The 11,955-nt window shown below is 48.2% G+C and overlaps 1 protein-coding gene across 1 annotated transcript in view; it reads right to left on the bottom strand.

Moving 5' to 3' along the window:
- The window catches only part of KIAA0586 (KIAA0586 ortholog), a 110,489-nt gene extending 99,563 nt beyond the window's left edge, over positions 1-10,926 (bottom strand). Inside the window, exons 1-6 of the mRNA XM_058665415.1 lie at positions 10,755-10,926; positions 9,811-9,937; positions 7,701-7,894; positions 6,626-6,692; positions 2,172-2,346; positions 430-651 (exon numbers count right to left, since the gene is read on the bottom strand). Coding sequence (XP_058521398.1) covers positions 430-651; positions 2,172-2,346; positions 6,626-6,692; positions 7,701-7,894; positions 9,811-9,937; positions 10,755-10,926 — 957 coding nt within the window. The remainder of the gene's footprint in view (positions 1-429; positions 652-2,171; positions 2,347-6,625; positions 6,693-7,700; positions 7,895-9,810; positions 9,938-10,754) is intronic.
- Between the last annotated feature and the right edge of the window lie 1,029 nt (positions 10,927-11,955).

Genomic DNA, 11,955 nt, shown 5'->3' with positions numbered 1-11,955 from the left:
TCCCCCAAGAGTCCATCATGAGAATCATTAGACAGCTTCCCCAGGCACCACCTCACACTCACCACCTCCGACTCGGCCAGGCCCAAACACACGGATTTTTATAAAGCCCTCCAAATGATTCTGATGCACATTCCTGGTCCAAGAACCCCCAAAGTAAATAAATCGCTGCTGGGTGATAGTGCTTTTAAAAGGGTATGCATTAAAAGACCGCCGAGTATGTACAATGACAGGGACAGTGCTCACAGAACCAGTGACACTGAGCTAGAACGCGTGATGTTCTCCAGAGAGGGCAAGAGGGAGGAGCAAGCAAAGCTCAGCTTCAGAATGTCACCGTTACCATCCAATGAGCTACAGTGAGTGTTAATGGACATTGGCTTAGAGATCCAAGCAATAACACCATGGCAGGCGCAGCGGCTTCGTTATAAACACCTGAATATCCATCTGCTGCTGCTGTAGCTTTTCAAGGTGCCTAATGTGGTGCTCCATAAACACACTCATCTGCTTGTCATGGTCGTGACAGTGCAGTGCCTCGTGTCTCTTCTGAACGCTCGTCTGCTGCTCTGTAACCCGCTGTAGGTGTTTATCCGTCTCCTGCAACTTATTAAGTAGTTCTGTGACAGAATTGACTTTTGCTTCCAAATCACTCTGCACCTGAAAAGGTCATGGAAAATTATTTCATTACAGAGACACCAAAACTATGTCATTTACAAGAAAGTTATGGCAACTGTCAGTGAGAAAGGATCCAATAAAAGCTGCCAACCACTTTATTTTTAGAAATAAAGAGCAGAAGAGAGCTAACTTAGGACAGCATTTACTCGCATGAAAAAAAAACAAACATGCCACATTTATAAGAACTAGGATACTTACATGGAAATTTAAAAGAAAGGTACTACAAGACAGAGTAGTTTCTGACAGTCCGCTAACACAAGGCCGAGCTCCACCCACCAGCTCTGGAACCTTGCTCGCTCAGACCCGTGCGTCTCGCCATTACAGACCGATGGCCCAGGCACAGAGATGTCTCCGGCTCCTCCCAGAGCTCAGATCTCAGATGCTGAACCTTGCGGGTGGCCAGGGAGCAACGGGCTTCCTAAACAGTGAGACTTTCAGTGCTACAAACAGGAAAACCCTTGAAGGAAACTGAATCTAGATTCTGAAGAGGAACTTATAAATGAAAAGGGAATCACTGAGAAACTTATTCATCTACTCACGCACTGTAATCACGTTCTAACTGAGCTTACCCAAGCCGGACCGAAAAGCTGCACAAGGAAGTGAGAGCTGTGAAGAAGGCCTGTACTTGGTGGTGAATCCCAACCACTTGCTCCGAGACACAGATGGATAGTTCCTGACCGGAGATGGGAAAGCACCAGGCCTGAAGCCTGGACAGCCCTGCCAGGGAGAGATGCTGCAGCGTTCTCTGAGAACTAAGAACCGAAGGCCCTGTGTGCGTCACAATTCTGTTGAGCTTTGATACCAATGAGAGGCTCCAGCATGTCCTTCAGTGTGCTGCCTGTCCTAACAGAACTGGAATTCAATAATGTATCATTTCTTTTTTTTTTTTAAAGATTCATTTACTTTTATTTGAAACTCAGATATACAGAGAGGAGGAGAGACAGAGGAAGATCTTCCATCTGATGATTCACTTCCCAAGTGGCTACAAGAGCCAAAGTTGAGCCAATCTGAATCCAGGAGCCAGGAGCTTCTTCCAGGTCTCCCACACAGATACAGGATCCCAAGACTTTGGGCCGTCCTCAACTGCTTTCCCAGGCCACAGGCAGAAAGCTGGATGGGAAGCAGAGCCACTGGGATACAAACTGGTGCCCAAATGGGACCCTGGATAATACAAGGCAAGGACTTTAGCCACTAGGCTACCGTGCCGGGCCCTAGTATATATCTATAGGACTTGTTTTCATGTATAAGAGACCCATGTTATTATATGTACTTACTGAAGAAGTAACTTTTTCAATCACCAAATACTGCTTTTATTCATCAAAATAAAATAACTTTTCTTTTAAAAAAAAGTGATACGGGTAATTTCACAGCCTTTGAATAGTAACACACAACCACAACAGAAAAAAATTCTTCCAGACTGAAACAAAGTAGAACAGTCCGAATTTACAGTTGAATACAATAATTTACAGAATTTCACAAAGTAGTTGGGCAGAAAAATCTACCTTGATGAGCGGAGCTGCCGCTGCGATAGCAGCAGCAGTCGCTGCGGCCACGGTCGTGGCTGAATCACCGCCGCTGGGTGAAACTCTGGCCTCCGGAGCAGCGGCAGCCTTTTCTGTGCCCGCGTCTTCCAAAAGATGAACTTTTACTTCTTTAAAGATAGGCCTGCTTTGAGCTCTGTAAATAAAAAAGAAATACAAACATTCAGTAAGCTACAGTCAACCATTTCACCAGATACCTGCACATGACTGGCATTTAAAAAAAAAAAAAAGATTTCATTTTATTTTTATTGGAAAAGAGACCAGATTTATACAGAGAAAGAGAAACAGAGAGAAAAATCTTCTGCCCGCTGATTTACTGCTCAAATGGCTGCAACAGCCAGAGCTGCCCTAACCCGAAGCCAGGAGCCAGCAGTTTCTTCCAGGTCTTCCATGAAGGTGCAAGGTCCCAATGACTTGGACCATCCTCTTCCGCTTTCCCTGGCCATAAACAGGGAGCTGGATGGGAAGAGCAGCAGTTGGGACACTACCCCACGCTCTATGGGATCCTGGCACTTGCAATGGGAAGATTTAGCAAAAGCCCATAAGTAATAATGTTGATTTTCTTTTTAGTTACCAATAAATAAATTAAAAAAGCTGACGCCAGGACTGTGGTGCAGTGGGTTAAGACATCACCTGGTGCACCAGCATGAGTGCTTCTTCAAGGCCCAGGTGCTCCACTTTCCATCCAGTTCCCTGCTAATGTACCTGGGAAAAGTTGCAAACGCTGAGCCAAGTGCTGGGGCCCTGCATCCGCAGGAGAGAACGGGATGCTCCCACCTCCGGACTTCAGCCTGGCCGGTCCACCTGCTGCTGTCATTTGGGGAGTGAGCCAGGTAGACAGGAAATCTCTCTCTCTCTCTTTCTCCTCAGCTCGCTCTCTAGAAGTTAATCTTTCAAGTAAATAAATATATCTTTTTTAAAAATGAGCCTAGTAAAACATACCTGTAAGTATCAGGAACAATGAGAACAGGCTACCCAATTCTACTCTATGTCAAAGAAAACCATGAGAGGAACTACTGACAAAACTGAGCATCCAAATCAGGGAAGCTGGGGCCCGGTGCGCTAGCCTAGTGGCTAAAATCCTTGCCTTGCAACCACCAGGATCCCATATGGATGCTGGTTCATGTCCCAGATGGTCCACTTCCCTTCCAGCTTCCTGCTTGTGACCTGGGAAAGCCTTGGGACCCTGCACCCACATGGGAGACCTGGAAGAAGCTCCTGGCTCCTGGCTTCGGATCAGCTCAGCTCAGCTCTGGCTGTTGCGGACACTGTGACCACTTGCGGAGTGAACCAGAGAATGGAAGAGCTTTCTATCTGTCTCTCCTTCTCTCTGTAAATCTAGCTTTCCAATAATAAATAACAGAATCTTTAACAAAAATCAGGTAAGTCTAATCAAAATCAGAAGACATCCTTACCGCCCCAACCCCTGGATCCCGCCCCAGCCCCACTCCTTGATCCCGCCCCCGCCCCACCCCTGGATCCCGCCCCCGCCCCACCCCTGGATCCCGCCCCCGCCCCACTCCTGGATCCCGCCCCCGCCCCACCCCTGGATCTCTCCCCCGCCCCACCCCCTGGATCCCGCACCCGCCCCACCCCTGGATCCCGCCCCCGCCCCACCCCCTGGATCTCACCCCTGCCCCACCCCCTGGGACTCCCCATTCCCACTGCCATCTTCCAATCACTCTCAAAATTTAGAATCTTCTTGACTTTCTGATTACCTGCTCATACCCAATTACGTCATCAATCTTGTCAATTATGTCAACACAATCGCATGAACAGTGTCATGGAATTACAGAGGTGAAGCTCCTTTCAGGTCAACCATCCTGACTGAGCCTCACAGAGCTAACAAGCCTTCCCTGGCAAGAGTCACAGAAAGAGGGTCCAGCACAGCAGCCTAGTGGCTAAAGTTCTCGCCTTGAACACACCAGGATCCCATATGGGTACCAGTTCATATCCTGGCAGCTCCACTTCCCATCCAGCTCCCTGCTTGTGGCCTGGGAAAGCAGTCGAGGACGACCCAAAGCTTTGGGACCCTGCACCCACATGGCAGACCTGGAGGAGGTTCTTGGCTCCTGGCTTTGGATTGGCGCAACACTGGCCGTTGTGGCCACTTGGAGAGTGAAACATCGGACAGAAGATCTTCCTCTCTGCATATCTGACTTTGCAATAAAAATTTTAAAATAAATCTTTAAAAACCAAAGAAGAAGAAAGAAAAGCAGGGGAGGTTGACTCATGTGCTTAGGCCCTTGACACCTATGTAGGAAGCCTGGACAGCTCCAGGCTCCCAGCTTCCACCTGGCCCAGCCCTAGCCTTGCAGCCATCTGGGAAGGAAATCCACTGCACGGGGGCTGTGGCAGCCTGAAGCCAGAAACTGAGAACTCCATCTGAGTTTCCCATGCAGAGGGAAGGAACCCAAGTCCTTGGGGGGTGTTAAAGGCAACCAAAATGTTAAAAGGCCTAATTACTAGAAGTAGTTTGAATAAGCCAGAAGCAGCTTAATGTAAAAAGAGAAGTTTCATAGTAACTCAGGCTAATTAGGACCCTTCACCCAGGCTCAGGATGTAAGGGTCAGTGGGTCTTTTGCAGGCACTGACGAGTAAGAGCAAGAGCCCATTGCCCCCACACTCAGGCTCAGGATGTAAGGGTCAGTGCCCTGACAAGGATAAAAATAAATAGCCCCATGGTCTGTATTTCAGATATGCTACCTATTGCTTTGCATCTGTAACCCCTTAGCTTTGAATAGTTATGTCTTGTCACGATGAATAGGGACTTGAGGCATTTCGCGGGCCTTTAGTCTTGCCTGTATTTGAGTGGAGTATTTTGTATTTTCTTTAAAATGATTGAAGTGTTTTTCGTGGGCACGGGCTTTGCTGTAATGGCCAAACTGGCCTATAAGAACCTGACTTGTCCCTGGCTCGGGGTCTGGCTTCATCCACCGGTCCTGCGTGTCCGTGTGAGGAGCTCGACCCTGGCTAGCCAGCTCAATAAACCCTGCTTGCTGATTGCATCCACGTCTGGTTCTTTGCTATCCAACGGAGGGGCTATTTCAGACCCTAACAGGGGGCAGCAGCACAAAGCTGGAATCAGCAGCAGAGCCAGGCCTTGAACCCAGAGCGTCCCAACACGTGCCTGAAGATCACTCCAAAGCCATCCAGTCATGACTCCTTAAGTAACAAAGATCGACTGTCGACACGTAAGGGGGTGGAGTCCACAACGACCTCTCCGTGTCCACTTACTCCTAACTTCTCTCTCTCAGTCTAACAAATCTAGACACCTCAGTTCAGAGGCGGAGGCAATGAGAATTTCCTGTTCCCCCAAGTCACAAGTAATGTACAACTTAGAGCTCAGGCAGAAAACAGGATCGATTACATTAGCCAGCACACCCACACGCCTGTATTTTACTGTTAAACACACCTGGGATCCAATCTCCCATGCAGAGGTCTCTACCGACTATCACGTCACATACTAGGAATTACAGACTGAACAAACACAAAAAGGAAACTCCTGACAGGTCAGAGTACCAGCTAACTCAGATCGCATTGTGGTTTCATGGTATATACACATGACACTCCAGTGCTTCCCAGAGTAGAATGTGTGTCATGGATAATTGCAAGCAAAAAAATAACCATCCTAGGTCGATAGCTGAATGCTTATTTTAATTCTAAAGTAAAGCCTTTGAATTAAACAGAAATCCACAGAATATGTGTAAAATGGAAAATAAAATGAGCATTCACAGGCAAGTCCTTTCCCGCTCTCTGAGATGTCCTCCATGTCGCTCTGGATCAGCAGCAGAGTGCGTTTCACCCAGGAAAATCACCTCATTCTGTTCCACTAACAGCAACCAGCACTGCCTCCAGACTAGTGCACACTTTTTGCTTCGTGTTGTATTTCAGTGATATTGCAGATTAAGACAGAAGGAACGTGCGGGAGGAGAATCTCTGGTCTCCTCCTGACACCCAGACAGCCAGCGTCCTCCTCACTCAGATCTTAAGCTGCAGGGGCGTCAGCAGCCTTCAATGGTAAACAATAAACACCATGTCTAAAGTACTGCCTGACCACGTGGGAAGGGCGTGCGCCCAAAGGCAAAAGGCCTGACTGAACTCCAGCACAGGAACGGACACTGGCTGACCCACTTCCTCACCGACTACAGGGGATGCTGTAAACCAGGATGGGAAGGGCATCTATTTCACAGGGCCTCAAGGATATTACAAGCTAATGTGCCACAGCGCTTAGAACAGCCCCAGTTCAATCCTACTGATTTCTAACACACTGAGGAACTCACAGCCACCCAGAAGCACGAGAACAACACTATTTCACACGTGGGGAAAAGAAAAGTACTGCCTTTGTCTGAAGCACGACTGAAGCTTATTTTATTCAAACATTTTCCAGCCATTTTCTGTTAAGTGAAACTTACTTTTGCTTTAAAACTGTTCTCACGGCGTCTTTCTGCCCCGTGGCATGCTGGGAAATGCAAATGTCATCTGCAAAGTCAAAACAAAAACTGACTTCATTTTTTGTACTCAAAAAACAACTTAATAAACTAAAAGAAGTTTTAGGCATTTAATAACAGGATTTCCTGGGCCCAGCGCAATAGCATAGTGGTTAAAGTCCTAGCCTTGGATGCACCAGGATCCCATACGGCACCCTGCTTGTGGCCTGGGAAAGCAGTCCAGGACGGCCCAAGGCCTTGGGACCCCGCACCCGCGTGGGAGACCCAGAAGAGCTCCTGGCTCCTAGCTTCGGATAGACTCAGCTCCAGCCAATGCAGCTGCTTGGGGAGTGAACCATCGGATGAAAGACCTTCCTCTCTGTCTCTCCTCCTCTTTGTATATCAGCCTTTCCAATATAAATAAGTAAATAAATAAAAATGACAGGATTTCCCAACAACAAAAAAGCCAGTTAAAAACGGAAATACTACAAAGTATAGTAAGGTGGTTGAAAGAATATCAAAAGAATCAATTTTGATCTTACAAAGAAAATTCTAACGCATGTTACGGTTCGGAAGACAGTTGATTCACTGCTGCTAAGTGAAATCAGCCAGAGACACAGTCAAATCTATGATTCCATTCTGGGATCTCTAGAGCGAGCACATTCAGAGCGACAGAAAACAGGATGGCAGCTGCCAGGAGCCCAGGGGCAGAAGAAAGGAGAGTCCAGGGCCGGCAGGATGGCTCAACTGGCCAGTCCTCCACCTCCAAACGCTGCATGAAACAGCAGATGGAAGATCTTTCTCCATCTCTCCTGCTTTCTGTAAGCCTGCCTTTCCAATAAAAAGAAATAAATCCTAAAAGAAGAAGAAGAAGAAGAAGAGGAGAGGGATGTTTAACAGACACAGTCCATTTAGGGAAAAGAAAAATTTCTGGACAAGGTGATGGTGGCTGCCTAACAAAGTGAATGTAATCAACAACACCGACATTTACATTTTTAAAATTGTACATTTATATAATGTATATTTCACCACACTAAAAAAATCAATTCTATTTTTTCACCTTTTTGTCTGCTGCCCTCTTCCACATTATCCAAAGACAACCTTCGTGCTGCAACATCTGTAGGAAAATCCTGCAGGACGTGAAAGACAGGGTGAGAAGTTGAACCAGCTTGGTGATAGCGTACCACGCGCTCTGTGCTGGCAGTCGGCTGGCTGGAGGACATGCACTCCGAGTCTAACACTGACCCGGCAGCTCTAGCAGAGCAGGTGGGAGCTCACTTGGTCAGTTAAGCATGAAACACTGACTGGCTAGGAACTGAAGGGAGCAGACAGGACAGACACCCGCAGCACAACATCACAAATTCATCATCACAGTCACTGAGCGCACAGGAGTCTACCAGGGTGTACCTACTGACAGCTCTCTGCTTACACGTGCAATCCTGGGCTACGGCTCTAAGAGTCTACTCAGTGTGACAACACTGTGGCTCTTCAAAATATTTACTGTATTTAAAAGGTAGAGTTGTAGGGGAAGAGGAGAAACTGAGTTCTTCTATCCACTAGTTCACTCCCCAAATGGCCGCAATGGTCAGAGCTGGACTAGCCTGAAGCCAGGAGCCAGGAGTTCCTTGGGGTCTCCCATGTACCTGCAGAGGCCCAGACCCTTGGGTCATCTGCAGCTGCTCTACGACTAGCAGGAAGCTGGGTCACAAGCGGACGAACCAGGAAACAAATAGGATGCTGAAACTGCACGCTGCGGCTTCACCTGCTAGGCAACAGCGCCGCCCCAACACTGTGACTTAAACATTGCCTTAAAGCACATCTTTATTGTCTACTACATCAGAAAAAGAAACAGAAAAAAAAATTTTCATAAAGGTAACTGAATAAGGCTATCTCTTGATCATAGATGTTAATTGCTTCTTTTAAAAAGCCAAATCTAAAAAAATTAACAATACAATACAGCAGAATGTTTCCTGCTAATTAGTAAGGACGCAATTCTTTTCCATTAGCCTTTATTACTAATCAACACACAATAAAACTAAATGTCGGCCCGGTGGCGTGGCCTAGCGGCTGAAGTCCTCGCCTTGAGCGCCCAGGATCCCATGTGGGCACCCGTTCTGGTCCTGGCAGCTCCACTTCCCATCCAGCTCCCTGCTTGTGGCCTGGGAAGGCAGTCGAGGATGGCTCAATGCTTTGGGACCCTGCACCCGTGTGGGAGACCTGGAAGAGGTTCCTGGTTCCCGGCTTTGGATCGGCGCACACTGGCCCGTTGTGGCTCACTTGGGGAGTGAATCGTCGGACGGGGATCTTCCTCTCTGTCTCTCCTCCTCTCTGTATGTCTGACTTCGTAATAAACTGAATAAATCTTAAAAAAAAAAAAAACTAAATGTCATTGTTTTGTCCAGACTTACTAATAAAAATGGAAGAAATGAAGTTGACCTTGTTGAAAAGGAAATTTAGAAATATTTCAAAACCTGTGCATATTCTAACAATTATACATCTAGAAATTAATTATAATATTAATTCTGGAATATGTGCCAGAATGTTTACCACACAGGTGCTTATATTACCAAACATGGTAGGGTAGGCTGGCATTGGGGCATGGCAGATAAGCCACCCCTACAATGCCAGCTTGACACCTGGCTGCTCCATTTCCAGTCCATATTCCTGCTGATGTGCCTCGGGAAGCACATTAGAAGATGGCCCAAGTGCTGTGCCCCTGGGCCCACGCTGGAGCCTGAAAAGAAGCTTCTGGCTTCCATGTGGCCCAGCCGCAGCAGCCACCTGGGGAGAGACCCAGCAGACACGAGCTTCTCGCACTGTCTCTGATTCTTGCTTGCTCTCCTGCTTTGTAACTCTGCCTTTAAAATAAGTTCCTAAACAATAAAAGTTTTTTTTTCAAGTCAGGAAAAAAATTATTCATGTCAATGACATGCATACAAATACAACAAGGTAATGATATTCAATGGCCACTTCAGGAGCAAAACACCAGATGGAAGATCTCTGTCTCTCCCTCTCTCTCTCTGTCTTTCAGGTGAATAAAAAAGAAAAATGCCTTTGTTTAATATCTCAGATACTAAATAAGACACATTTGCATATAAATTATTTTTCTCGCTAGGTAGTACTAAAATACGTAAAGAGTAGGCTATGAATCAAACATGACAGAAACAAACAAGCTGTCTGCTCCTGGACGTTTGTTAGGCACGTAATCACGGGGCCTTGAGCTTACGTTGCCTGACACGGTGGGATTCTCCAATGCAGCCTGCTGGTGATTGCTAGCACATGTGAAGTCTGATGAACCTACAGAAAAAAGCAAGCAACTCTAGTAAAAACCTTTTCCTTAGAAACTGGTAGGCAGGAATCAAGAACTATAAACTCCATGTTAACATAAGATCCGAACTGGAAGGCACTTTACATGCAAGATAAACGGATTTAAGGAATTCCAAATGAAGGCTTTCACAGCACACAACTGGGGAAAGAAGGTCATCTTGACGATCAAGTGAGGTTAAGTTCAACTGCTCTAAAGTGCATTACTGTTGAGTGTGGATAAAGCACAAATGGAATCATTTGCCAGGAATAAAATTTGTATTTGATGTAAAAGCCTGACTTAACAGAAGGCCCATCTCAGTCTCACTGCTGTGTTTAAATAAAACAAAAATAAAATAGCACAGGGCAGTGTGATGGCTCAATGGCTAACCCTCCACCTTCAAGTGAGGCATTACATATGGGAGCCGGTTCTAATCCCAGCAGCCCCACTTCCCATCCAGCTCCCTGATTGTGGCCTGGGAAAGCCTTAGAGGATGGCCCAAAGTCTTGGGACCCTGCACCTGCATGGGAGATCTGGAAGAAGCTCCTGGCGCCTAACTTCAAATAGGCTCAGCTCTAGCTGTGGTGGCCATGTGGGCGTGAACCAGCCTCTGAAAGATCTCTGTCTCTCTGTAAATGTGCCTTTCCAATAAAAACAAATAAACATTTTTAAAAGCAGTATTGTTAAGGCGTTTTTGTCGGTTTAGTTAATATATTCGTATTTCCAACATGGAAAGAAAAGGGCGTTGAGGACGCGAGCTGCACAGCCACGCCAAGTGCCCGGGAAGCCGCGGTCCCTGGGCTCACATACCGGGGGCTGGTCCACCGCAGCGGGTCCCGCTTCTGCCCGGGAGCCGTCGGGGCGCCTCAGCCCCGGGCAGGGCCCGGCCATTCCCCGCCTCGCCGAGTCCCCTCGCTGGCCTCCGGGCCGGCTTCTTCTTTTCCGGGCTCAATTCGGAGCCTTTCATCTGGCTGGATAGCATTGCTAGTCCCACCGCTGCCCTCCGCTAACACACGACGTCCACCTCTTTCAGAACGCAGCAGGTGCAACAGGTGCTAAAGAACGCGTCAATGTCCAAAGCTTTCGAAACTCGCGGTGAAAAACGAAGTCTACAAAGACTATCCTCGACGCTGGAAATTTAAACTTGGGCATCTAACCTTGGATTTAAAACGACTCCGAGGTCGTGTTTACCTACTCCTCCCTTTTGATGAAAGCACCATGGAAACGAATAGGAAAGGATGCCCAGGTCTGGCGCCGCCCCCGAGGAGAGCCCGGGCTGCCCACCTACTGCCTGGTCACCCCTGAGGAGAGCCCGAGCTGCCCCCGGGTGCCCACCCACTGCCCGGTCACCCCCGAAGAGAGCCCCCTGGTCACTCCTGAGGAGAGCCCGGGCTGCCCACCCACGGCCGGTCACCCCACCCCTCGGAGGCGTGGCACGCATGCGCGCCAACAAAACACTCCAACCAAAACTCTCTGGTGCGCTCCCTCGCTCTCCGGGTGGAAACCAACTCCCGATTGGAAAGGTCTGGACGGGCTGAGAAGCTTTTACTTTTCGGGTTTTTTGTTGTTGCTGTTGTTGTTGTGGCTGTTTTGTTCACACTAGTACATCGTCCGCACAGGATTTCGAAGGTCGATAAAACCCAAGCGACTCGTTAAAGACCTGAAGCGTCTCCGCTCTAACTGGCCGACCGCCTTGTGTTTCCCGGGGACTGTTTATGCTGTGGCTCCTGCAGACCGTTAGGGACAAGGGCTAGAGTAAATTCAGGCTTGCAACGCGTGTCGACCGATTCCGGTCTCCCTCGCAGAGGCCTTCAGGGACGCGGGGGAGCGTGTGAACAATCACAGCGTTAGTGTTCAGGGGATTTTAGGATCCGACGACGGTACTGGCTTTTTTGTTTGGATTGAACCCCCGCGGTGGCACGAATCGGCGCCTCCGGGTCGAAGGGCTGCTTGGCCTCCCGCCCCCACGTGTTCTCGGCTCTCCCGCGGCCGCGGCGCCCGTCGTGACCCC

The sequence above is a fragment of the Ochotona princeps genome, chromosome 6 (genome assembly GCF_030435755.1).
Source record: "Ochotona princeps isolate mOchPri1 chromosome 6, mOchPri1.hap1, whole genome shotgun sequence".
Lineage (NCBI taxonomy): Eukaryota > Metazoa > Chordata > Mammalia > Lagomorpha > Ochotonidae > Ochotona > Ochotona princeps.
Note: the sequence above shows the minus strand (reverse complement) of the source record. Positions and strands in the feature narration are given on the sequence as shown.